This window comes from Delphinus delphis, chromosome X (assembly GCF_949987515.2).
Source record: "Delphinus delphis chromosome X, mDelDel1.2, whole genome shotgun sequence".
Classification (NCBI taxonomy): Eukaryota; Metazoa; Chordata; class Mammalia; order Artiodactyla; family Delphinidae; genus Delphinus; species Delphinus delphis.
This window is the reverse complement of record NC_082704.1, coordinates 69835087-69862894: the sequence shown is the minus strand read 5'-3', so window position 1 is coordinate 69862894 and position 27808 is coordinate 69835087. Positions and strand designations below refer to the sequence as shown.

Below are 27808 nucleotides of genomic sequence, written 5' to 3'. Positions count from 1 at the left end.
CCGAGACGGCCGGAGCGGAGTGCTAGCCGGGCGGCAGCCGGCGCGGAGTGAAGTGGCGCTGAGCCCGGGGCAGCTGAGCGGCCCGACACTATGAGGAGTGCGGCGCCGCCGCCGCAGCCGCCACCGCCCCAGTGCCCCGCACCGCCCCCCGCCGGGACGCCGGGCAGCGCCTAGCGGGCCGGGCGGCCGCGCCCGGGCGGCGAGCGAGGGAGCGCGGGAGGGGCGCGGGGACGGCGCGAGAGCGCCCCGCCACTCCGGCCTGAGCGGGGCCCCGGGCCGGCCGGCCTGCCTCGCCATGCAGCCCCCGAGGTAGAGCCTGGACGGCGCCGAGGAGCGCGGAGCGGCGCGCAGCCGGCTTGCCCGCCCGCCAGCCCGAGACGGCCGTCCGGCCTCGCGCCCGCCTTTTCCCTCCAGCCCGGACCCCCCCTGAAATATGTTCAGGGGCGCTTGGATGTGGCCCGGGAAAGACGCCGCCGCGCTGACTATCTGCTGCTGCTGCTGCTGGGCTCCCAGGCCGAGCGACAAACCTTGCGCCGACTCCGAGCGGGCGCAGCGATGGCGACTGTCCCTGGCGTCCCTGCTCTTCTTCACCGTGCTGCTCGCTGACCATCTGTGGCTGTGCGCGGGGGCCCGGCCCCGGGCCAGGGAGCTGAGCAGCGCCATGCGGCCGCCCTGGGGGGCCGGCCGGGAGCTGCAGCCGGTGCCTCCTCGCGCGGTGCTGCCGCCGCCGCCGCCGCAGCCGCCCGACCAGCCCAGCGCGCCCCCAGGCACCTGCGGCCCGCGATACAGCAACCTGACCAAAGCCGCCCCCGCCGCCGGTCCCGGGCCGGACTGCGGCGGCGTCCCAGAACCCACGGGGCTGGACGCAGCTTGCACCAAATTGCAATCTTTGCAGAGACTTTTCGAACCGACCACCCCAGCGCCCCCTCTACGGCCCCCCGACTCCCCTTCCCGTGCCCCGGCCGAGTTCCCCACCGCCAAAAAAAACTTGCTCAAAGGCCACTTTCGGAACTTCACTCTTTCCTTTTGCGACACCTACACGGTCTGGGACTTGCTGCTGGGCATGGACCGCCCCGACAGCCTGGACTGCAGCCTGGACACCCTGCTGGGGGACCTGCTGGCCCTGGTGGCTAGCCCGGGCTCCGGGGCCTGGGAGGTGTGTAGCAACTGTATCGAGGCGTACCAGCGGCTCGACCGACATGCTCAGGAAAAATATGACGAGTTCGACCTCGTGCTGCATAAATACTTACAGGCAGAAGAGTACTCAATCCGGTCCTGCACGAAAGGCTGTAAGGTAGGGACTGGCGTCCGCGGCCACAACGGCTGCCGCTTCGGCGGCGGGAGCCGTGGCCGTGGGACCGGGAGAAAAAAGGAGGTTTCCCCCTCTACCCACCTCACCTCCCCCCATCACCCCCACCGTTCTCAGTGGGGCACGGGTAGTGCTACCTTGGGACCCTCCCGGGAAGCAGGGCCTCAGGGATTCAAGTCAGGTAACCACCTGGCCAACTTCTATTGATTCTGGCTTTGGGCACCATCTGACTGGGGCTTTCTCGCGCCCCGCCCCCCGCATGAGGAGGGAGGGGTCCGGGGGCTCCCCCGGTTGGCAAAGGGATGGAAAGAGGGCTCTGGCTCCCCCAGCCCCCGTCCTCACCTAGCGGTGCCCCTTTCCTTTCTTTGGCTGGAATGGAAAGTCCTGGGACTGGCTGGTGCAGGGGGAAGGCCAGAGGTGGGGGAAGACTATTTGGCAACCTAACCCTGACCCTTTGGCCCCTGCCAGTGGGTGAGAGGAGGGGCACCTGGTTATGGGGCACAGCACACTGTTGACCTTATATGACCTGAGGTGGCTAGTCAGAGTCTAAGCAGGTGGAGCCCCAGGGTGCCTGTTTTCTCCCAAGGAGGGTACCTGCCAGCTCCTCTCCCCTGACAAGAGAAGGAGCTGGGAGCAGGGCACAGCAGCTTGTGGGAGGACTACTGGATGCTGGTGCACTACAGAAGTTCCAGTGCTTTCCCAGTGCCCTGGGGTGGCAGTGGAGGGAAAGCTGGCTTACTGGCTGTTGGGGACGGGCATCCAGAGGAGAGGCGGGGCCCCTGCAGAATGGGCCTGCCTAGGGCAGAGCTGAGTGTTGAGAAACTTCTTGACCCTGAGCAGGGTCGTTCTGGACAGTGGGTGTATGGGGGCTGTAAACATTTGGGACGTGGTGCTACTGCTCTGTTTGTGCAGCCTGGCCAGGTGGCCTGCCTCTGAGAGGAAAGAGAACAGCAAGGTCAAAGGGTCAAGTGAAGAGGAGACCAGGTGGGGTGCTGGTCTCACCCATCCTCAAGCTGGGGGCTGAGAGCTGGAGAGGGAGACAGTTGTCTCATAGCCTAGCTTGTCTCCCTCCGAGGCTTTGGGGAGGGACAGAAAGTGCCCCTTTCCATCTGACGTGACCCCTGCGGACTTCTGCTCAGTTCCACGCTCTTGGTGGGCTCCTTAGGGATTTGGGCAGGGGGTTGGGGAGGAAACGGGTAGCTCCTTGCTCCTGACTTCACTTTCTCGTTCTCCTTTTTCCTGTTCTCGTAACCTAGCAGTCTCCCTCCCGCCTCCCTCAGCCTCAGCTGACTCACTGCCTCACTCACACTACCAAATGAGATATTCCACTTCTTAAAGGTGTACAGACAGATAGACATACACACACTGCCAAACAGCACCACCACCACCCCGGGCAAAGTCACACAGAGGTAGAGAGAGGTCGTCAACACCCACAAACGGTGCCACAGAAGCAGACAAGGTGTCATACATATGCACATCTCCCCAGGATGTCAGAGACACACAGGCAGAAGTACTGTCACATGAAAAAGGACACATTTTGTCATATAGAGATAGAGACACACACCCTTGATGTCAGTGCGAGCAGAGGGACACGGGCCACTAGCAGACGGAATAAAGGATGTCTGCCTTTTGTGGCCTTCCCTCCAACCCCGTGGCCCCGACTTTTTCTTTCCCACAATCTCCAGGATGAAAAAGAGACCATGCTACAACTTTCCCGTGGGGTTTTCTCCAGGTCATAGTTGGCTTCAGGCTCTGTCTGATCCGGCACTGAATGATAATCCCTCATGTTGATTATTTTTACCAAGCAGTTTGTTGGAGGAGAAAGACGACTGATATCTTGGATTCAGGAGGCCTGATCATCTCTACCACTTGTTCGTAGTGTGACCTTGGGCACATCACTTCACTTCTCTAAGCTTTTGTTTCCTCATTCGTAAAACAAGGATAATAATCCTGGCTCTGCCCACATCCTGAGTCTTCTGTGAGATTGAAGTGGGAAAAGGTAGCTGATAGTATTTTGTAAGAATAACAGAACACCTGGCAGTGATGTCCTGCTTAGGGTTTGTAGCCTCTTTCACGTGTATTATGAGATCACAACTGCCTGGGGAGGCTGGTAATACCAGCATCATGGGCCCCATTTTACAGATGGGGAAACTGAGGTGCAGGGGGCTCAAGCAGTTTGCCCGAAGGCCAGTCGGCTAAGGAGCAGAAGTGCCAGGACTCCAACCCACATGGCGTCGATGCTAAGCTCACGCTTTGGCCATGGCCTCTCATCAGGTTTGCAATGGCCAGGGCCCTCCCTGCCCTCCTTTGTCTCCTTGCCGCTTTCACACTCTCACTCTCTCTCTCCCTCTCAAGTGAACTCCGCCTGCTCTCTTGCTGCCTGCTGTGCTGGGGAGAAGGGCAGTGTCAGCTCCACAGCTTTCTTCCTGTCTTTCCCACCCTCTCCAACATGCTCTCCCTTCACTGAGGCCTATACCCACAGGCCTCTGGATTCCAGCTGTATTATAGGCCCTACAGGAAAAGACAGCCCTGCTCTCCTCCTTCCTGCAGCCCCTCTGTCTTCACCCCAGTGCCCCACCTCTATCCCAGGCCTTTTTTGCAGATCCCCAAGCCTGCCCCCCAGTTTCAAGCCCTGCTGTCCAGCCCCTCCCCAAAATGGGATCCCTTGGAGATAATGCCACATCCTCCAAGCTTCTCCAGGGTGGAGAGCACACCGCCCCAGGCTAGGGTGAGGTGGCTTCCTCTGCTGCTGGAAACCAAACCTGGAGCCTTTGCTCCAAGGCCAGGTGACCCCCATCCCCGGGGGCCTGTCCCCAGTATTTCAGTTAGATCTTTCCCGGGCAGCCCCAGAAACCCTGTTCTCTCCCTTTGCAACATCTGCCCCTGTTTCGGGCCACACAGGGCCCCACACATCATACCTGTCCTCAATGCTGCCTGTGACACCTCCCAATTTAGTACCAGCTGTGACATTTCCTTAATGTGTGACTGACTTCCTCTCACACAGCAGGGCGATGATAACTTAGGGAGGCCAGTGCCCGTTCCCACGCTGGCCTCTCCCAACCCCTGGGGCCCCGCTCCACCCCTCCCTTACCTCCCTGTGCACGCATCCCCTCAGCCCTTGCCTCCTGCTCTGCTTAGCCCTTCTGGCCCTGCCTGTGGTTACTGGACCACCCCCTCACTCCCCCAGCCCTCTCCATCTCCCAGCCCTGCCACACCCCACCTGGTTCTGATTGCCTCTTCCTCCACCTCTGCCCCTTCCCTACTCTAAATTGAGGATAGTCTGATGGGGTGTGGGGGGGGCAGTGGTGGAGATGGGAACAAAACCCTGGCCTCTTCTCTCATAGCTCTGATCCAAGAAGGGATAGAAGGCCAGTTCTCAGTTCTCACTAGCCATAGGGCCACAACCATAAAGGTTAGTGCCAAGGAAGGATGCGATAGTTCTGTTATCTTCGGGACTGGCCCACACCCACCTGGTATACTGTGTGTTTGGTTCTGGGTCTCACACTGAGCAGTTTAGGAGGAGGCTAAAACTCAAGTTCTCCTGGACAGAGTTGAAGGAGCTGTTTCACCTGAAGAAGAGGAGACTCAGGAAGGTGTGGTCTCCAACTTCAGACCTCAGAAGAGTTGTCAGGATGCAAAACAAGAGGCATGTCCTGCTTAACCCCAGAGGGACTTCATGGTTAGAAAGTCCTGGGTTCAAGCCCAGCTTTTTTATGTATTACCTGTGTGACCTTGAGCTAGGGACTTCAGCTCTCTCAGCCTCACTTTTCTCATCTGTAAAATGGAGGTAATTCATCAGAACAGCCCTGTGAGCTCATTATTAATGAGAAGTCTGCACAGTACCTAGGCCTGGCATATCAGAGTTGTTCAGTTAACAGTTTTTTCCTTCCAAAGAGGGAACAGAGTGCCTTGAGAGGAGGTGAGTTCCTGCTCCCAGGGGAAAGGTCTAGCCTGATTCAGACAGAGCCCTGGGGGAAATGCTGTGGAGATGACTCTGGCTCCAGAGTCTAGAGCGGGTTGGATCAGCTGACCTCTGAGGTCGGTGTCAGCTCAGAGTTCAGGCCAGTGAGCAGAGCCTGCCGCCTCAACAGCAGCATTGGATAGGCAAGGCCAGGGAAGGATGCCTAACACCCACACCCAGGGGAGGGGGCTGCCAGAGCCAGCACCTCGCCTTCTGCCCTTACCCGTTGGGGACCTCTTCCTCCACTCCGGCTGGCAGCTGTTTCTGCCTCACTGCCTTCCTCTCTCCTCCCACCTGCCACAGTTTTCCTGCCAAGCAGGATTCCCAGGCTAACGCTGGTACTGAGAGCAGGAAGCTCGGGGCACTGGGCAAAGGGCAGGAGCCCCAAGTTGGCAAGTGGTCCCTGTTGTCACCCAAGCTTTCAGGCACGGAGCAGTGCCCCACAGTCAGCCTCCCTGACCCAGGGTTCGTGAGGGCAGAGAGAGTACCCTTGTCCCCATTAGGGGGTGGAGGAAGGGGGAGGCAGTCAAGAAGCAGCCTCCCAGGACCATGGCAAAGGCTCTCCTGAGGAGGGGCGTCCAGATCCACCGAAGCTCACTGGCCATGAACGTGAGCACCGGGCTTCTGGGAAGGGCCGGGGACGGAAAAGGCAATGTTTGTAGCTCAGACAGGGTATAGGGGCTTAAACGTGAGAGTGGGAAAGTGGCCCCATGCTGCCCACAGCTCTCCGGATCCCCTCACCCCTACCCTGACCCACCCCACTACCAATCCCCATATTCCTCCCAATTTTGGCCCACAGCCAACACCCCCACATACCAATGACCCCACAACCTTCCCAACCTTCTGCTAGACCCTTACCAAACCGCACCCACACCTCACTCCTCCAACGCCCACTTCTCCCCACAGTTACCCCCACCTGCTCCCACCCCTCCCCTTCCCCCCACGCCCCTTCCTGCTCCCTTCTAACTGTCAGCCCTCTCCCATCTCCCATCCAGCTCCACTCCCCTCATCTCTCACCTCTACCTCATACTCCACCAACCTTTACCCCGCGTCCTGACCATCTTCTGGCCTCATCCCTAACCCCCGTCCCGGCACTGCACCTCTTGCCCTTGTCTCCTGCATGCCCCCTCACCCCTCGCATCCCTCGCACCCCTCTCACACTTCGCCTCTCTGATCCCCATCCCTCCTCCTGCCCCCCTTTCATCTTCTGGTCCCCTCTTCTCCTGTCCCCTTTATCCCTCTCTGCTCTTTTTCTCCTTCCTGCCTTCTGTCCTCCCCACTCAGTGTGGACGTGTGTGTGTGTGTGAATGCACACATGCTTAGACACATAGACACACACACAAGGCACAATCTTCTTCATGGCGACTTCCCATCCTTCCCACAGGCTGGTGCCTGACTACTATAGTCACCATAGCAACGGGAACCTCCATGAAGGATAAACTGGTATCTCCTGAAGGTGGGGGCGGAGGGGAGTTAAGTGGAGGAAGGGAGCCCAGCAGCCTTCCACCCACTCTCATGGTCTGACTGGAAGAGTCTGCTGAACACAGTGGAGGTAAGGGTGAGGAAAGGGAAGACAGTGGGTGCGGCTGAGGTTAAAGGAGAGTCAGGGATCTCCGAACACATTACAAGCATGAGAGGGTGCCTCTAAGCCATGTGGGTGCATGTTGGTCTCCTCCCCAGGCATCGGTGTCTCAGGGAAAGGGCACACCCACTCTTCGGTGTGTGGGTGCATATGTAGGATGACACCTTAGGCTCGAGGGTGGGAGTTTGCCCTAGAAAAACTTCTCCCTCGGGGCAGTTCTTTTATGGGCAATTCTTTTATGTTCCCACCCTGTGAGGCTGTTTATCTGCCCTGTGCCCTTGCAGACTGGGCATCAGACCTGCCCCCACCCCTACTCCCCCATCCCCAGCTCACGTCTCAGCCACATGTGGATTCCAGCTGCAGGTGTTTGCTGGAAAACCAGGGGCAGCTTCTGAGGGGGCTTTAGACAAACGTGGGCCTCCAGGAGCACCATTCTCCAATGCTGAGTCGGGAGGCCTCTGGGGAATAGGTATGTTGTGTTCCTGTGGTTACAGGCGCACAGACCAGGGTGTGTGCAGGGATGCTGGACCAGACTTTTCTCCCTGGGTATATGAGGGTGTTCAGAAAAGCCTGAATTTTTGATACCTCGAGCCAGGCAGCCATGCTTAGAGAGGAGAGCAAGGGCACCAGGTGAGTTGCAGCTGGTCCTGGTGAAGGAAGGGGTTACCATGGAGTGACAGGAGCTGCCAGGACCAAAGCTCCTGTTTGAATGGATTCTGGAAAAAGGAGCTGGAACCTGAGCCACAAGTCTCTGGGCCAGAAGGTGAAGGCAGGCTGGTGCCAAAGAACAAAGGGAAAGGGGAAAAGAAAACTGCCAGCCTCCAAGTGCCTGGGAGATGCCAGGGGCTTTATGTGTGTCCATGAACTCATTTAATCCTGATAGTCATCCTAGCAGGCAGGTACTCTCATTATTTCCTTTTTACAAATGTGACAACTGAGGTTCAGTGAAGGAACGTGGCCGACCCATCCAGGACACATAGCTAAAAGGTGGGAGGACTGCCACACAAACCCAGGTCTGTCTGTTCTTTCCCCAGTGCAGACATGTATGAAGAAAATCTTAATAAACTCCCCCAGCTGTCAGAGGCAATGCCCAGCTGGCTCTTGAGAGGCTGGAGTGAGAAGCTGATGAACTGCAAGGGAAATCCAGCAGCACCTACTGGCAACTTGTAGGGACCCCCTGGAGTAGCTCAGATCCAAAGTGGGGACCCACCAACATCCTCCTTGTTCAATACCCCAGTCTCTTGTCCTTGAGCCCCAATGATAATCACCAGTATCCTCTTGAGACTGTGACAGAGGATGGGCGTGAGGAAAGGAGGTGTTTGCTCCCTCCTTTTTCTACAGGCTCTACCACGGAGATGGGAGGAGCTGGGCTCCTCTTGCCTGGAAGGAGGGTATCTGTTAGATTCTCAGCCCCAATCTGCCGGAAGGATCAACCGGGGCAGGAGAGGAGTAGGTCTCCTAGACAGACCTAGTGCAGGCCTGAGCCCTGCCCAGCAGCTGCTGGGAGAGCTGGGAGGGGAAACCATCAGACCTTATCACCCCAGAGCCTGTGAAGGCCTGGCTTGGCCTTTGGACACCCAGTTCCCATGCCAGGCTTTTGGTGAGCCCTGGCCTGGGATGGCGAGGCTTCTCTTGGAGGTAGAAGGAAGTGCCAACTCACCAAGCTCTGCCTGGAGAAGGACGAGTGGTGGTGGTGAGTGTTACCATTGTTTCCTGTCTTTGTATTTGGTTTTCAGCAGATAGCATGGCTACCTGGCTGATGTGTGAAAGGTGAGCATATCTGCTCAGTGTCGAACTCAACTAAAACTTCCAACCAGGTTAATCTTTCAGAGCTATTAGAGACTCAGAATCTTTTAAAAATACCTTTTTTTCCAATTGCCAAAAAGGTGGTCTCTGAGAAATTTTGGAAAATAGAAATATAACAGGAAAAAGGTCCCAGAGATGCTCTTAATGTTATAGTGTATTTCCTCCTAATATGTCTTTTTGTAGCATAGTTTTTTATTGTGGTAAAATATACATAACATCAAATTTACCGTTCTAACCATTTTTAGGTGTACAATTCAGTGGCATTAAGTATATTTGCAATGTTGTACAACCATCTCCACTATTCATCCCTAAAATGTTTTTATTCTCCTAAACAGAAACTCTTTACCCATTAAACAATAACTCTCCATTCCTCCCTCCCCCCAGCCCCTGGTAACCTCTATTCTATTTCCCATCTCTATGAATTTGACTATTCTGAGTAATTCATATAAGTGGAATCATACACTTTTTGTCCTTTCATGTCTGGCTTATTTCATTAAACATAATGTTTTCAAGGTTCATCCATGTTGTGGCATGTATCAGTACTTCATTCTTTTTTATGGTTGAATAATATTCCATTGTCTGGATGTACCACATTTTTTAAAGTCATTCATCTCTATGGACACTTGGGTTGGTTCCACCTTTGAACAATTATGAATAAAGCTGCTATGAACGTTCATAGACAGGTTTTTGTGTGGACCTATATTTTCATTTCCTTCCACATTTTGGCCATTGTGAATAATGTTGTTATGAACATTGGTATACAAGTATCTGTTTGAATCCCTGCTTTCAATTCTTTTGGTTAGAGACCCGGATATGGACTTGCTGGATCACGTGGTAATTCTATATTTAACTTTCTGAGGAACCTCCATAGTGTTCTCTACAGCGCTGCACCATTTTATATTCTTATGAGCAATGAATGCACAGGGTTCCAATTTCTCCACATTCTCATCAACATTTATACTTTTCCTTTTTTTTTTTTGATAATAGCCGCCCTAATAGATGTGACTATATATTTTTACATAGTTGAAATCATCCAGGTTTTTTACCCTGCTCTTTTTAACTTATTGCTAAAGTTATACTGAATATCTTTCCATGTAATTAGATATTCACAAACCTCTTATTTGTCTGTGCCGCATGGCTTGCAGAATTAGTTCCCCTAGCAGGGATTGAACCTGGGCCCTTGGTAGTGAAAGCATGGAGTTCTAACCACTGGACCGCCAGGGAATTCCCACAAACATCATTCCTGATGAGCATGCAATATCCCATCCCATGAATTTAGTGCAATTTAGTTACCTAGTACCCTATTGTTGGATATTTACTTTAAACTTTTACTATTGTAAATAAAGCTGTGATGGATATCTTTGTCCATAAATCTTTGTCAGATCTGTGATTCCTTTTTTTTAATAAATAGTATCTCAATCATTTTTTTCTTATTTCTCTGCTTTGCTGAGTTTCTTAAATCACAGAATAATGCACCTTCATTGTACCAAATCTAACAATACAGAGGTTTATAAAGAAACCTCTGTATTCCACTTAGTAATCTTCATGTTCCCTCCCCCCACAGTCCCACTGCCCTGAGGTCACTGATGTTAACGATTTGGTGTGTATCCTTCCATCCCTCTCTGAGCTTACATCAACATTTGCACACAAAATGACTTTTTCTTTCCCTTGTTTTGCATACAAATGGAAGCATATACATTAACTCTTCAGGACGAACATTTGGAACTAGTCTTACAGAATCAAAGAGTATTAACCTTTCTAAGGCTTTTGACATACAAATTTCTTTCTTACCAAATTTCTTTCCAGAAGGCTGCTTCTAGTTTATACCCTCACCAAAAATGTGAGACTAATTTACCACCCTTGTCTAATATTGATTATCATATTTTTTAAACTTTACTAATTTGTAGCTGAAAAGTGTTATAGCCTTGGCTTGTAATTTGCATTCCTTAGGTCAGATTTTGCTTTTCTTGTTTATGGGTCATTTGTTATTGCCTGTTTTATGAATTGTCTGTCCATGTCTTGTGTTTTTATTATTGATTTGTATGTATTAATGATTTTTTCTGATTACATTTGTGGCAGTTGTGTTTTTTTTCCATTTATTATTTGCATCTTACAGCTTGAAAGGAGGGCATGGGAAGGAAAGGAATTATCCCAGGCACTTTTTATATACTTTATCTCACTTAATTCTTACATCTGTCCTGTGAAGTGTATGTATATTTATCCCCATTTTACTTAGGAGAAAACAGGCTCAGAGAGGTTAAGTAACTGGCTCAAGGTCATCCAGCTAATAAGAGTTGGAGCTAGGATTTGAATCCAGGTCAAATCCAGGGTACCCAATCTGTACCAGTGTAATTTTACTATAGGTAAAGCTTTGTGCTAGTTGCTTTACAGACATCATTTACAGAAAGGTTATGGATATGTGCTTTTATTATCTCCATTTTGCAGATAAGGAAAGTATAGATCAGGGAATTTAGTAACTTGTTTGAGTTTTCATAACTGGTGACAGCAAACCTGGGATTTGACCACAGGAATGTTTGAGGTTAAAGATGTTTGAGCCTGTCTTCTCCCCATGCATGCTGCCTCCCTAGGGACCATCTTCTTGGATCCAAATTGAGACTCAGAGAGGGAGAGTACTTTGCTTACAGTCACATAGCAAATTAGTGACTGAGTCCCTACCTCCTTACAGATGACTTGTCCAAGTTCATACAGCCAGTTAGTGGCAGAGCCAGAATCTGAACCCAGCTCTGGCTAACTCTCCACCTGACTGGAGCAAAGGCTTTTTGATGAAGAACATTTATGGAGCAAGCTGGGGAGAAGGAGCAATTAGGTAGAGTGTTGTGGCTGCCCTGAAACCTTTCTGAAGGAATGGACTCTAGTATTGGAGTCTTCCAGGGCAAGGCAGTTCCAGGAGCCCCTACGTGACAAGACCTAGAACAGGAGAACTCATGTCCAAAGGCAAGAAGACCTTTGTACAAGGAGAGAGCTGCCTTCCCATCACAGGTTGCCAAAGATCAGAGCAGGAACAGTTGCCTCTTTTCAACACTCCCAGGGTGTGTGTGTGTTTGTGCTCCCATGCATGCACACATGCATGCATTTAGAGGAAAGAGGAAAGGGAGTGCTTTGATGGGGGAATGGAAGTGGTCATTTGTAGCCCCTAGTACCCAAGTATTCTTCCCCTGACACTCCCTTACAAAGAAAACTTTACTCATATTGGGAGTGAGCTGAATACACTGATTTTAGAAAATCACTCTCCCATCCAGTCCTAGAAATCTCTCCCCAACTTGACTTGAAATTCCATCAAAAAGATTCGTTTAAGTAACAAGCTAATTACTTCAATGGTGATAGTGAAATGGAGGGACCATCCTAGGGGCAATATGGTGTATAAGCTTGGGAACTGAAGCCCAGGTAAACTTGACTTCACATTCCAGCTTGAAATCTGTCTTCTCCATAAAACAGTTGTTGAGACCTTTCATCTCTCTTGGAACCTCATTTTCTTTGAATTCAAAACTAAGAAATAGGGTCATTATTAGGCTTCAATGACATATAACATGCTAATCTCTTAAGAGCACAGTGCCTGTGAGATGGAAAGTGCTCGGGAAATGGTAGCCACCATATATTATTATTGGCTGTGTGGCCTTGGACGAGCTTTTTTTTTTAATTAAATTTATTTTTGGCTGCATTGGGTTTTCGTTGCTGCACGTGGGCTTTCTCCAGTTGTGGCGAGTGGGGGCTACTCTTCGTTGCGGTGCACGGGCTTCTCATTGCAGGGGCTTCTCTTGTTGCGGAGCACAGGCTCTAGGCACATGGGTTTCAGTAGTTGCAGCATGCAGCCTCAGTAGTTGCAGCATGCGTGCCCTAAAGTGCACAGGCTTCAGTTGTTGTGGTGTGTGGGCTCAGTAGTTGTAGCGCGCAGGCTCAGTAGTTGTGGCGCACAGACTTAGTTGCTACACGGCATGTGGGATCTTCCCGGACCAGGGCTCGAACCCATGTCCCCTGCATTGGCAGACGAATTCTTAACCACTGTGCCACCAGGAAAGTCCTGGACAAGCTATTTTAACTCTGGTCCTTCCTGTCCTCACCTGTAAATGTTTCTCCATCTCAGGGGGTGGTTGTGAGGATTCAATGAGTTAATAAAGGTCAGCTGCTTAGAACAGAGCCTGGCGTATGTTAAGCACCTAAAAAATGGTAGCTATAATTATTGTCACCTTAATTAGATGTGTTTAATCTAAATGACTGCTTAATACTCAATTGAGATTGACAACACTTTCCCTTAGGAGAAGGGAAAGGTAATTTGGGAGCAGCAGGTGAAGTGTCTAGTGTGGAGGTGGAAGGTTAGGAGCCAGAAGGCAACTGGAGAGATTCTAGTGAATGAGGGCACAGAGATATGCTCAGGTAGGGGAGGGAAGAGCCAGAGATGGAAGGACTCCAAAGCCTTGATTTACCTCACCCCCAGAGACCAAGCACAACTAACAGGTCCTTTTATTAGGTCTCTCCCCAGCCTCTCATCTGTTTAGCAAGGTACTGTGTTTGGGGACAGAGGTAAGGTAGGGGCAAGGAGCTGGTTTCACAATGATCCCTGCAGGGAGCTGGAGATTTCTACCTGGGCCTGGGCCCAGACTAACAGTGTGTGCCCCCTGGGAGGGGGCAGCGGGATTTTATGCCAAACACATTTGTGTGCAACTCAAATGAAGCCATGGTTGTCATGTCACACTGGCACCATTTCTATGGTGGGTGGCCTGCACAGCTGTTGGGCACAGAGGCCCTCAAAGTTCCCCTCCTCTCATATGAGTTCTCTTTGGCTATGGGGCCACTCATTAATTCCGCTGGCCTGTTAAGCTGACCTGACCTAAGCCCATGCCCCAGACAGTGGTGATGAAGTAGACGATCCATGACTGGGCAATAGGGCCTGGGGTTTTTTGGCTGAGTCTGGCAAGCTTGGTCAGGTCAAGTCTTAGGGATTTTGTTTTGTTGTTTTTGAGGTTCATGGCTGCATATCAGTTTATATATTTATTTTATTTTCATTTTATCAAAGTAATATATGTTCATAATTTTAAAAGACATATAAGCTACATATATATAGTCACCCTTCAGAGTTAAACACTTGAAGCTCTGTTAGCTTTTTCTTCTGATATTTATTGTCACATTTTTAATGGTGTGCCAATACTGCTATTTCTTGACTTTTCTGTTTGAAATATCTTTGTGCACACAAAGATACACACATCTACATATATATACATGTATACACATATGTATATCTATTCCATATATAGATACATATTCTTGTAGCATCTGTCTTTTAAATGATATGTAATGTAATATCTTTTAAATGATAAATATAGAGCTCATTGCTTATAATTAAAACAGAAGCCCTCTGCTCCAACCCTAAGCTTCACTCTTCATAGTCAAATACTTCTAAACCTCTTAGCTGTTTCTTCTAATATTTACCTCCACATCCCTAAATGATATACCAATACTGTCATTTCTTTATTTTTTTTTTCTGATTTAAATATGTACTGCCTTTTTATTTTTTTAGAGTGGGATTTAGCTCTCTTACTACCAGCAGCACCGTATGTGCACTCCCCTCATATATCCAATATTGTCATATCACAATTTCTGGTGTTAACAGTATTCCATATTTACATTATAAGGATTATAAATATTGTTCACAGCTGAGTCATGTAGAATACTGTGATTACATTTTCTTCCTTGGCCAACTTGTTTTCCTGGAGTTAATAATTGCCTCTCTTTTTTCTATTTGCTTAGTTTTCTATGATTTTTTTCTTTTTTGTTTTTTTGCTAATGCATCCCCAATTTCTCCATCAAAGCTGTAAGATTCATGCAACACATTACATAAGCCATTACTTTCACCCTTTTCTTGGAGATCTCCACCTTACTCCAGTCTGGGCTAGTTGCTGGAGGCTTGGTTTACAAGTGCTTGGATTTCAAGTACTTAGCAGGCATCTCCTCTGTATACCTAATTCCATGTGGAGTCCTAAGGGAACTACACAGATAAGACACAGTCCCTGTCCTCAGGGAGCCTACCGTCTCAAGGATGTTTAATTCATTCAGATGTCTTGCCAGAAGGCTTGAGCTCCTTCCAGGGACTTTGATCTAGGCTGTGTCTTTGATCCCACACTCCAGGCAGAAATTCCCCTCTCCATCTCCACTGAATTACCAAAAGAATACAATACAGTCTCCCAGAGAGCAAATGTGGTCTTAGGCTGCAGTAACAGAAACAGAGCTTCTAGGATAGGAGGGCTGATACTTCTCCTTGACTCTGTGTTAATAAACTCTGTCTGGGGGTTGCATTCAGTTGCAAGGGACATAGAAAAATAGGAACTTGTCTGAATAGGAACAACCAGGGTAGAACAGAGAACTGGAAACCACATCCCAAAAAATAGTTGAAAAACTAGTTTGGCTTCTTGGAAGAGTAGTCTACACATAGCTCTCTCAATTTTTCTTCCCTCACATTCCCTTTTAAATTGGCTTCAATTTGGTTTCTGCCCCCACTGCTCCACTGAAACTGATCTCACCATGATGAGACTGCCAGCATGTCCGCATCTGCTGACCACTCTTATTCTTTGAAACTCTCCTCCCCTAATTTATAGAATGCCACTCTCTTCTGTTTCTTCTCCAAGCTCTTAAACCACTCCCCCATCTTCATCAGATTCCCTTCTTCTACCTGCCCCTTAAACGTTAGTGTTTTCCAGGGATCCATTGTTGGTCCTTTTCTCTGTGCGTTAATTTTCCCTAGGCAATATCCTTGGCTTCCACTATTACTTTATCAGTCAGAGTGAGCCAGGTTACGCTGTAGTAGCAAACAATTCCCAAATATCAGAGGCTTAACACGACAAACAGTTATTTCTTGCTCATAATACATGTCCAAAATAGGTCAGCAGGGAGCATCTGTTCATGATAGTCACCAAGAGACCCAGGCTAGCAAAAGGTCCATTTCAACACCACTTCCACAGTCAGCAGCGGAGGCAAATCGTACTCCAGCTCTTAAAGCTTCTCCCCAGAAGGGATCCATGTCACTTCAACTCACATTTCATTGGCCAAAGTAAGTCTTATGGCCATACCTAATGTCAAAGGGTGTGGGAAAGTATAGTCCTACTATGTTCCTGATGATTAACTCCTTAACCCTTGATGACTCCCAAACCTTTATTTCTAGCCCAGACCCTCCTTCTGAGCTCAGACCATTGTGTCCAGCTGCCTCCTTGACATTTCTACCTAGCCTAGTATATACTGACCTATATTTCAAAGTCAGCATGACCAAAAACTGAATTCATCTTCTTCACCCCCAAATCTACTCCTCCTCCTGGTTTCCCTTCTTTAATGAATGAAACTACTATTCATCCTGCCACCCAAGCCAGAAACCTGGTATCCCCATCACCTCTCATTCAGATTGTTGCAATAGGCTCCTAACTGGCCTCCCTACCTCCAGCCTTGATGCCTGTGCTCCATCATCCACACTTTCAGAACATAAATCTGAAAAGTTAGTCAGTGATAAGACTAACTTATCACTGACTTAAAAGTGATAAGCAATCTTTTAAAAAGCAGTTATTTAAAATCCACTAAAGGCTGTCCATTGCCTATAGGATGAAGCCTGGCTCCTCCTCAGCATGCAGAACATATCATAATATGGGCATGGCCTTCCTCCGTAGCCTCATCTCCCATCATGGCCCCCTTTGTACCCTCTAACTATGCTAAACTACCGACAGTGCCTGAAGCCGGCACTGTTTCACACCTCCAGGCCTTTATACCTACTTATTCCTTTGCTTTAAGTGCACTTATTCCTGCCCTATTCCACCCAGTGAACTTCTACTCATTTTTTCCAAGCCCCAACTCTAGCCTCTCCCACATGGAGGTATTTTCCTGTGCTTCAGCCCTCAAAACACCATTGATCCTTCCTCCCTTTATGCTATCATTGCACCAAGTACATACTGTTTATCACAGTGACTTCTAATGATTGATGCACAAGGTTGTCTCTCCTGCTCCTTAAAGATAGCAATCTTGTCTTCCCTATCTCTGTCATATGTAGTTCCCCAGCACAGTGCCAGGCACTTGAACATGTTCAGAAATTGATCATTGCAGGAAAAAATGAATGGGAAGACCTGACCTGATTCAGGGAAGTTTACAAATACCTACTGCAGGGCTGGCATGGGGACAGGAAGTTTATGGTCCCAGAAGAGCTAGGAGGAGCCACGAGCAATGCCACAGAGAGGCATTATCTCAGCTCAGAAGGAGAAAGAACTTCTTTAACTGCGAGACTTGTCTGAAGATACGGGCTGCCCTAGGAGAGAGCGTGCGCCCTGTGACAAGAGGTGTGCAGTCAGTAGCTGGATAGCTTGTGGCAGTGACGTTGGAGTGGAAATTCCAACAGCAGATAGGGAGGTGGAGTTGTGATTCTCACAGTCCTTCCTATTCTCGAGTGGTCATGAACCTGCCTCCTCTGCTCACCTGATTGATATGGGTCATCTAGGCTCCTTCAGAGAACTGCTCCTGCACTAGGGACACCACTTCTCCACTAACCAGGCTGCCCCTGGCCTTGGAGCAGGTGGCCTAAGAGGCTTGGAGGTGACTGGACCCTCTGGAACTGCAGTAGCTCTGGGTTCTTATCCACCTTTCAAGCCATCTCCCCCGCCTTTCCTCCAGGCCAGGCCAGGCCAGGCCACTCTGACTCATGACTGCTCATTCTCAGCAGCAGGAAAGCTGTTGCTTATTTTTACAGCCACTTAAAGTAAAGCCATGTCATCCACCTGCATTTGCCCTGTAATGCCTCTCATCTCAGTCTGACTCTGCCAATCCCAAGGAACTACTCCCAGAGATATGTCCAAGATCTCCCTCCCCTGGGTTGGAGAGATTGACCTTGACCTTACCCTGTTCTGACCCAACCTTCTGAAAGCCCAGAATCAGGAATAGGAGCGTGCGGCTCTTTTCAGACCTGCCCAAGGAGGTCCTTCACACAATGCTCTGTGTATTGATGGATGCAGCACAAAGAGACATGGGATTAGTCACCAGAGTACCTCCCTTCTAATCCTGGCTTTATAGTTGATTTCTCGCATGTTTCTGACTTGGCTGAACCAAATCCCTTTTCTGAGCCTCAGTTTCCACCTAGGTGAATTCCAGGGGCAGGGTGGTTATGTATGTGCTGTGGACAGTGGGTTTCATTCCCAAGCCCAGCCCAGATTGCCACTCTGCCTCCACGGTCTCTGCAGCTGCAGCTCCTGGCCAAGTGTCCCAGGAGTGCATTAGGAAAGCAAAGAGCCATGAAGAGGTCTGTAGGGAGGATTTGCATGGGGAAATAGGCCCTAGGGAGGGAAGCAAGCTGGAATCCAAGAAGGAAACTGCCGACTTCCTGGTTGGCAGGAACTGAAGCTCTCCTCTCTGGAGGGTTTTCCCGCCCCCTAACCGAGGAGCCCAGGATGGCCTCCTCTTCCTAAACCCTCTGGCCCTGAGTCTTGGCTGTGGGCTGTGTTTGTAGGTACACACTTGTATGCATTCCCGTAGCACCCTGGGGGCCAGGAGAAGTCACATGCTTCTTCCCAGAGGAGCATAGGGATGAGAATGCCCGCCAGGGCTGCAAGTCAGGGAGCAGGAAGGTAAGGCTCTCCAGGTCCTCCCACTCCTCCCTAAACTAGCAGCTGCAGAGCCCAGGATGGGTGGGGATACCCCTCGTCTTACCTGCTCCCATTTCAAGAGTGGTTTAAGGGACTTCCCTAGTGGTCCAGTGGGTAAGACGCCCTGCTCCCAGTGCAGGAGGCCCGGGTTCGATCCCTGGTCGGGGAACTAGATCCCGCAGGCATGCTGCAACTAAGAAGCCCACATACTGCAACTAAAGATCCCGCGTGCCGTAACTAAGACCTGATGCAGGCAAAATCAATCAGTAATTTTTTTTTTTTTTTTGCGGTACGCGGGCCTCTCACTGCTGTGGCCTCTCCCGTTGCGGAGCACAGGCTCCGGACGCGCAAGCTCAGCAGCCATGGCTCACGGGCCCAGCCGCTCCGCGGCATGTGTGATCTTCCCGGACCGGGGCATGAACCCGTGTCCCCTGCATCGGCAGGCGGACTCTCAACCACTGTGCCACCAGGGAAGCCCCAGTAAATATTTTTTTAAAAAAAGACATTATACAAAAACAAAAAAAAGAGTGGTTTAACAGCCCAGCCGGGAGGAGGGGTGGGATAGCCTTCTCAGCTTCCTTTTTGGGTTAATTGGTGTTCCCTCTAGTTACTCCCTGCTTCCTTCCCCTCCCAGTTCCCATAGCAACTTGGCTGTAGCAGCCAGAACTTGATTGAGCCCAGCGGTGGCCTGCTGGAGGTGGGGAAGGGGATTCTGTAGGGAAAGAAGGGCACTGTCAGGTCAAGGCTTTTCACCCCACCCATCATCTGCTGCTACCTTGAGGGTCCAGGATGGTTAAGCTCAGAGGACAGGGCATGATGAAGAAGGCTTTCCTGCCAGGGCTGGAGTTTGAAGAGCCTGAAAGCCAAGAGCAGGCCTGGTTCTCCTCAGCTCTCCTCCCCTCCCCACGCTAATGTGTCCTGCCCCCTGAGTTTGGAATGCAGTCACTGGTAGGATGGTCCAGTAGGAAGAACCCTGGAGTTAGAGTCGAGAAACTGGGTTTCAAGTTCCTCCCTCTGCCATACTTTATGTGACTGTAGAAGAGTCCTTCCCCCCCACCTTTTCTGGGCCTCAGTTTCCTCAGCTATAAAATGAAGCAGGGCTAAGTTCTCTGCATATTAAAATTAACTGAGGTGTTTTGAAAAACTCTAGATGTGTGGGCCCCACCCACAAGGATTCTGACTGACTTGATCTGGAGTGCAATGTGGGCCAAGCAGAAGCATTTTTAAAAGACTCTCTGAAAACCATAATTCAAAAAGAGTCACGGACCACAATGTTCATTGCAGCTCTATTTACAATAGCCAGGATATGGAAGCAACCTAAGTGTCCATCATCGGATGAATGGATAAAGAAGATGTGGCACATATATACAATGGAATATTACTCAGCCATAAAAAGAAACGAAATTGAGCTATTTGTAGTGAGGTGGATGGACCTAGAGTCTGTCATACAGAGTGAAGTAAGTCAGAAAGAGAAAAATAAATACCGTATGCTAACACATATATATGGAATTTAAGAAAAAAATGTCATGAAGAACCTAAGGGTAAGACAGGAATAAAGACACAGACCTACTAGAGAATGGACTTGAGGATATGGGGAGGGGGAAGGGTAAGCTGGGATGAACTGAGAGAGTGGCATGGACATATATGCACTACCAAATGTAAAATAGATAGCTAGTGGGAAGCAGCCGCATAGCACAGGGAGATCAACTCGGTGCTTTGTGACCACCTAGAGGGGTGGGATAGGGAGGGTGGGAGGGAGGGAGATGCAAGAGGGCAGAGATATGGGAACATATGTATATGTATAACTGATTCGCTTTGTTATAAAGCAGAAACTAACACACCATTGTAAAGCAATTATACTTCAATAAAGATGTTAAAAAACTAGTTAAAAAGAAAATAGCAGGATACCTGGGGAAAAAAAAAAAGACTCTCTGAATGATTCTAATATGCAGCCAGAATTGAGGAACTAGAGCAAAAGACCTCCGAGGGTCTCCCAATTGACTGTTGTCTGGTTCTGAGACATTTCTTCCTTTGCTCTGCATGCCCCGCCTCCAGCAAGCCCCACAGCTCTCCTGGCTCTTCCCCATCCTTGTGGATGAGTGCCCACATCCCCTGCAACTGCCCAAGCAACCCGGTCCCCTCTGGCTCAGTCCTAACACTGATGAGATGGGGCAAGTGACTTAGGCCTGCCTAGGGAAAAGGGCTACGGAGACTAAGGCAGGCTTGCTGTCCAGGTGGTAGCCCTGAGAGCCAGACTTTTCATTTGAGAAGGACCCCAGCCCCTTTTTAAAGTACATGGGCCAGCAATGACCTCAGCTGGCCATATGTGGGGCTAAGGAATTGGATTACCTCTCAGCCCCGTGTCACTCTACTTCCTCCATTCCTCTCACTAGTTCCTTGCCTTTTCCTGTCTTGCCTCCCACAGGCCTGGTGTCCTCCTCAGGCAACCTGCTCGCCATGGTGACTCTGGGGCCTGGGGCCTGAGGGAGGGTCGTCTAGCTAAGGAGAAAGGCCTCCCTCCCACTGTCAGGCCACCCCTCTCCCAGCCCCGCCTCCCTCAACTCCCTCTCTCTCTCCCAGAGCAGAGGCGGGGAGTGCCCGGCCACCAGCGCCTGCTATTAGGCTAATTGCAGTTGCCTGGGAGGAGAGCTGGCCCTCCACTGCAGCCTCACCTGGGAGCAGGAATATTAAACCGAAAGAGCCCAGGGAGAATCGCGCAGGGGCCTCTGAACCCCAGCAGTGGAGGACTGGGCTGTTCCACACAATTCAGGGTGAGGGTGGGGGTGGACTCTGGGTCCAGGCTGCAGAGGTTGGGGCAGAGGCTGTGGACAGAGCTGCCTCTTGGCGCCCTGGGACCCACAAGATGGAGGGGGGGGAGTCTCCAGGGTACTGGGGCCCTTAGCGTTAGGGATATCCTTTTGTTTCCTGTCTTACTTTTCTTTCTGTCTCCCCCATCTCCTTCTGTTGTCTTATCCCTCTTTCTTATCTTGGCCTTCCTCTGTTCCCATCTTCTTTACCCCCCTTTATTCCCCTGCTGGCTCTTGAACCCTCCTCTTTCTTCCTCCGTCTTTCTTACCCCTCCTCTTCACAGCCCATCTTCCACGTCTCCTGTCCCCCACCCTGTTATCCCCTACTCTTTCTTACCCTTCATCTTCTCTCACCCTCACTGTACCTCTTTACCTCCCTTACACCCTCCATCTCTTATTCCCCTGCTTCCTCCCCAGTGCTGTTTTTTCCTACCCCCGCTATAACCACCATTTCTTACCTTCCAACTCCCTACTCTCTTACCCTCTCTTTCTTCCTCCCCTCCTCCCTTGTGCCCCTGGACTCCACTGCCACTCTATCCAACCCCTGAGCCCCTCTCCTACCCCTGTAGCTCCCTCTTCCCCTGCCTCTTACCTTTACTTGTTCCTTTCCACCTCCTTCCACTCCCTTCTCACTCCATTGCACATACCTTTTATCCCAATAATTTCACTCTTGAGTTTATATAAATAAAATGTAACACAAGTGTTCAAGAGAGGTGTGTACAGACCTGCTCGCTCACCAAAGCATTGTTTGTGATAGTGGAAACCTGGAAATAACTTAAGTGTCCATCCACGGGAGATTGGTATCCTTTGCACTTCATTCATATGAAACCGTTCTCCATTCTTTTAGCACACCATGATGTGCTCACATCTGTACCTTTGCTTAAGCTGTTGCCTCAGTCCAGAATGCCCTTTTGTCTCATCTCTGCCCATGCCATCTAAAATTCTACCTTGAGTCCCAACTCAACTCTTTTTTTAAAAATATTTATTTATTTATTTTTGGCTGTCTCGGGTCTTAGTTGTGGCACGCGGGATCTTTCGTTGTGGTGTGCGGGCTCTTCGTTGCAACATGCAGGCTTCTCTCTAGTTGTGGCGCGTGGGCTCCAGAGCACGTGGGCTTGGTAGTTGTGGCCCTCAGGCTTAGTTGCCCCACAGCATGTGGGATCTTAGTTCCCTGACCAGGAATCGAACCTACCGCCCCTGCATTGGAAGGTGGATTCCTAACCGCTGGACCACCAGGGAACTCCCCCAGCTCAACTCATAACCTCACTGAAATCTTTTCTGGCTTTTCTATTTGCTTCACTCCAGTGGCCCGTGGTTTAACTTCTCTTATAATATAGAAAATGTGCCATCATTTCAAGTGAGATCTGTCTATCCATGAAACTGAAATTTCTTTGAGAGTAGGGACATGTCCTCATTTACTCATCTGGTTCATTCCATCAACAAGACTTGTTTTTTTACATATATTGTGATGAGTACTCAATATGGTCAATAAGACCGACCCACGTCTGCTTTTATGTGTCTTACGTTTTAGTGAGGTTGACAGAGAAAAACAAAACAAGGATGCAGACAAACTCATACTTGTGGTGAAGAAACATTTAAGAAAAAGAATAATGAGGGGGCATTCTCTAACTAGAGTGGTCAGGGAGACCCTCTCTGAGGGTGACTTTTGAACTGAGGCTTCAAAGTTGAGAAGGACCTAGCCAGGCCAAAAGTGGTGGGGGGCAGGGGAAGAGCATATCAGGCCAAGAGAACAGTGTGTGCCAAGGCCCCAAGGTGGGAAGAAGTAGGGCATGTTCAAGGAAAAGAAAGAAAACCTCAGCGTGTGGAGCATTATGAGCCGTATGGGAGAGGGAGAAAATGAGGTTGGAGAGACAGACAGGGGCCAAGTTATGCAGGGGTTTGAAGTCTGTGGTCGAAAGTTTGGGTTTTATTCTAAATGCATTGAAGGGTTTGAAGCAAGGGAGTAACGTGATTGAATGTCATTTTGAGATTGCTCTTACTCCTGTGTAAACAGTGCATTGGAAAGAGCAAGGGTGGAGGTGGGGAGGCCACATAGGAGACTGTTGTCCAGGTGACAAATGACAGTGCCTGCACAGAGTCGTGAAAGTAGAGGGAGAATTGGCATGCCTTGCTGATGAACTGCGTGTGGGGATGCTGGCAAAGAGAGGAGTGATGGCTGACACCTAAGTTTCTGGATTGAATACCCAGGTCGATGGTCATGGCACTTAACCGAAGTGGTCAAGACTCAGGGGCGTGGGCAGATTTGGAGTAAAAACAAGAACTGAATTTTAAGATTTAGAGCATGTTAAATTTGAGAAGCCAGTGAGGTATCACATCTGTGTTCCTCAGGGGGGTAACTTGCACCACAACCCACTACCACCCATCACCACGCCCCTGCCCCCACTTTGGAAAAGGCCAGTGTGGGATTACATTGCCCAAGTCCATGTTCACCGTGGAGTTATTTGTATTTGAGTGTAAATGTTTAAAATCTGTGTAAGAAGCTCTGACCACGTTGCTCAGAGTGTGGTTGAAAGGCCTCTGGCCGCAGAATGACCTGGACCCTTGTTCCAAAGGCAGATTCCTGAGCCCACCTCAGTCCTCTTGAAGCTGAATTGGAGGGGGGCATCTGCCTTTTTAACAAGTGTCCCAGGGGATTCTGAGGCACACTGAAGTCGGAGAACCATCGCTACAAGGAGCAACTATGGGAAGGTGCCCCTGAAAATACGAAGAATGGATGTGGGCAGGGCTCTGGGCATCCTGTTAAAATGCAGGTGTGACTTGTCAAGTCTGGGGCAGGGCCTGAGATTATGCACTTTTCACAAGCTCCAAGTGATGGTGATGCTGCTGGTCCAGGTCCACACTTTCAGTAGCAAGGAGTTAGATCACTGGTTCTCAATGGGAGATGATTTTGCCCCCCACCCAGGGGATATTTGGCAATGGCCAGAGACATTTCTTGGTTGTCACAATGAGGAGGGGGAGGATGCGACTGGCAACTACTGGGTAGAGGCAAGAAATGCTTCTCAATATTCTATAATGCACAGGACAGCCCCCACTACAAAGAATCATCCAGTCCAAAATGTCAGTAGTGTTGCCGTTGAGGAACTCTGGTCTTGATGATAGCCAAAGAGTATAGAGCAGGGAACCTTTCTTAGCCAGGACCAAGTGCCTGGTGGAAATGGGCTAGATGAGGGGCAGGAAGTATACCCACGAAGTGAAACGGCCAAGCAAAGTTTCCAAATGAAATGTGGTGTCTGCTCCACTCCAGGGCGGACGCCAACAGGACAGAGCACGGGTTAAGTAGAGCTTGAAGGCACATGTGGTGCTTGGTAAGGCAGATTCCTGTTTTTATTAAAAATAACCCCTCACATTTGTATTGCACTATAGAATTTACAAAACATTTTCATATGTGTCATATTATTTGATCTACACAACACCCTAATGAGGTAAAGCAAAGATTATCCTCTCCATCTCTCTTCTTGAGTTTAGAAACTTAACACCATCAGCCAAAGAAATGTTTGCTGAATTGAATGGAAGTGAAATTTACCTCAATATAGGTGACCTCAGACAAGTCAGGACATCTCGCGGGACCAGCTATAAAATGGTATGGTTGGATGGGCCTCTTCCAGCTCTGATATAGGAGTCATTTTGTGATTTTACCAATGAACAAATTCAAAGTCTTGGATGACTGCGGATTGGGGACTTGGGAGTTCTGGCTATGAAATGGGAGATTTTAGGGTCGGAGGTAGTGGTCTTGACCCAAACCCTTCTTCCCCACCCCCTGGATCCTGAGGGTGGGTTGGTGAGCACACCGTGCCCTCCCCCTATAGAGTACAGGTACACCCCTCCTCATCCCTCTCCTCTGAAGCGGAAAGGGGCTGGCGCCTGGGCTGATGCTTTTTCCTCTCCCTACAGGCTGTCTACAAGGCCTGGCTGTGCTCAGAATACTTCAGCGTGACCCAGCAGGAATGCCAGCGCTGGGTGCCCTGCAAGCAATACTGCCTGGAGGTGCAGACCCGGTGCCCCTTTATCCTCCCTGACAATGAGGAAATGGTGTACGGAGGGCTCCCTGGCTTTATCTGTACAGGTAAAGGCAGGGCCCTGGGAGGAGGGAGGAGGCCAGGGGCCCAGAGCAGGCACCAGGTCGGGGCTGTGGGAGCAGGGAGGGCAACAGGGAAGTTGGGTCAGGAGAAGGTTAGTGGCTGCAGGAGTAGGTAGTGAGGCCCCAGGTTGGGATGGGGCAAAGTGGAATAGGGGGAGAGAGCAGAGTGGCCATCTGTATCCAAAACATACCTGGCCAGGGAGTTACCCCAGAAAAACTGTCTGGGGTCCCTGGAAGATGTGTCCAGAAAGGGACGATGCTAAGGGGCAGGGGGAAGAGTCTTGGGCAGGACTACCAGAGCAGCCCCAGCTTTGACAATCACCTCTCTCAGAAAGACATAGCCAGCAGCCCCCTTAGCACCCCACCCCGCCTTGCTTATCCATTGGCAGGGTTGCTGGATACTTCGCCAAAGCGGCCGGAAACCAAGTGCTGTGACGTGCAGTGGATCTCCTGTGAGTCGGAGAAGAAGAAGTTCAAGGAGTCTGAAGCCCCTAAAACCCACCACCAGCAATTCCACCACTCTTACTTCCACCACTACCACCAACAGTACCCCCACTACCACCCCCGCCACGACCCCCCAGGCCACCTCAGCCACAATCCCTCCCTGCTGCCGGTCTCTGGGGGCTCCCGCCTCAGTCCCAGCAGGATCCGGCTCTACGTCCTCGTTCTCATGCTCCTCCATACCATGGTGTCCTTCTCCAGCGGCCAGGGTGGTGGGGGACCGGGCCTGGAGGCACTGCCTGCCCTAGACGAGGGCCTGACTCGGGAAGAGTGACAGCAAGGAGGGAGATCAGACCTCCACCACACACCGACATCAGCTCCAGCGCCCCCCCCAGGGGGAGGGGGCGGGGGCCCCTCCCATGGGAGGTGTAGGACCAGGTGGGGGGTGGGGGAAATGGGGCAATCACACATCGCCCCCTACCAACCCCCACTCCAAAAGCAGCTCCAACAGAACCGCCAGAGGGCCCCAGGGAGCTGCAAAACTCATCCAGGAGAAAAAGGCAGGAGCAGCAGGTGCCCCCCTCCCAGGCCCCCATCTATGGGGCTTAGCCAAAAAAAAAGGGGGTAGTGGGGGGTGGAAATGCCCACCACCACTGAGAGCCCTGACCCCAAGGAAGGAGGCTTCTCACCCAGCCTTGGCTCTTCAGGGAATGTTGGGGGGCACAGAGGGGAGAAGCTCTTTCCCCCCTCCGCATTCCTTTTGTTGCCACGATCCTTAATTCCTCCTGCCCACACCCCTGCAGGCAACGGCAGACGACGCAGCGGCCCTCCTCCCGCTCCAGCGCACCTTGTCCCATGTGGGGCCGCCACAGGGAAGGGCCCAGCTGGGACGTGAGGTGTACGCAGTTGCGGCTAGGTCAGGGCCCCAGTTAAGCTGTGCCCCAGCACCCTAGGCCATGAGGTATAGGAAGGGGGTGCAGAATGAGTGGCGGGAGAGAGCGGAGATAGGGAAGAGGGAGAGGAGAGGAGAGAGGTGGGCAGAGGGCTTAGAGAGATGGCTAAATGGGCTGTCACCACCTGGCTTTGGGGAGGCAGATGATCAGTGTTGAGGCAGGCTCGAGGACACGTCCCCAAATCAGAAAGGGTTGCGTAAGGAGCCCTCTGGAGAAGGCGCACAGGGACTGGGTTCTTGGGCCTTGAAACAGAAGGCTGAGGGCACATGGTCAGACTGCCGCTGTCTGAAGGGCCATATCTTACAGAAGGTGCACATACTCCCAAGGGCCACTCTTGCCCTGGAGATCTTGGCCTTGGGGCCAAAGACGTTTCCATTTCTGATCTCCATGGGGAGGAGGGACTTAAGCCCAAGAGGGTCAGGCCTGGCCTGGGTCCCCAGACTCCCCCAACTCGTCCTAGCCCAGGCCTCCATGACGGAAACCCTGGTGGCGTTGCCCCAGAGCTTTCCAGAGATGAGCCTCCCCCATCCCCAGCCTGTCCCCGTCCCCAGCCTACCAAAGAGTATTCATCCCTTCTCATCCCTGACCCCATGGGTTACTATCCCAATTGTGGAACCACTACACTGCTCCTCACCCTGTAGCAGGTCCCCTAATCCAGCCACCCGTGCCCCTAGCTGGAGAAAGTCCAGAAACTGGCAAGAGGACCTGCTAAATAAAGACGATGTGCTGTGGTCCCTTGGTTGAGAGACTTGAAGTGTTTAGTCAGGCTAGAGAGCTGCACGAGAGAAGAGGCCTGGAGAGCCCCTTGGGGGCCATTAGCCTTGTGCTGATCTCCTAGGGGTGGGAGGCCACATGGCCTGGGACATCTACAAGCCAATAGGAGCAGACGAGAAAGGAAGCCACAACTGTGTTCCTGGGACAGGCCAAGCGGCTTTCAGTGCCAGAAGGGCCTGTGTCCTGGGCTGCAATGCCAGTGAGTTAAGGGGAGGGGTGGGCCTGGAGCTGCATTAGGGGAAACCAAAAGGGGGAGGGGGAGGGAACAGCTGGAATCAGCTGGCTGGGGGATAAATGGGAAACCTCACTAGTAGAGAGGGAATCATTCAAGGGCCTCAGCTGGGTCCCCAAATAGGCTTTGTGAGGCCAGGGAGTCCTTCCCTGCCAGTTTTCTCATTTCTCACAGCGTGTTCCCCTCCCCCTGCCCAGCCCTGTGCCCTGCCCACACACTCCATG

The 27808-nt window shown here is 50.9% G+C and overlaps 1 protein-coding gene across 1 annotated transcript; it reads left to right on the top strand.

Annotated features, from left to right (window-relative positions):
• Positions 1-387: 387 nt before the first annotated feature.
• NALF2 (NALCN channel auxiliary factor 2) lies at positions 388-27556 on the top strand. The gene is made up of 3 exons (XM_060002880.1): positions 388-1294; positions 24998-25169; positions 25574-27556. The coding sequence occupies exons 1-3, from the start codon at positions 434-436 to the stop codon at positions 25957-25959; spliced, it is 1419 nt and encodes a 472-aa protein (XP_059858863.1). The 5' UTR covers positions 388-433; the 3' UTR covers positions 25960-27556.
• The last annotated feature ends 252 nt before the right edge of the window (positions 27557-27808 follow it).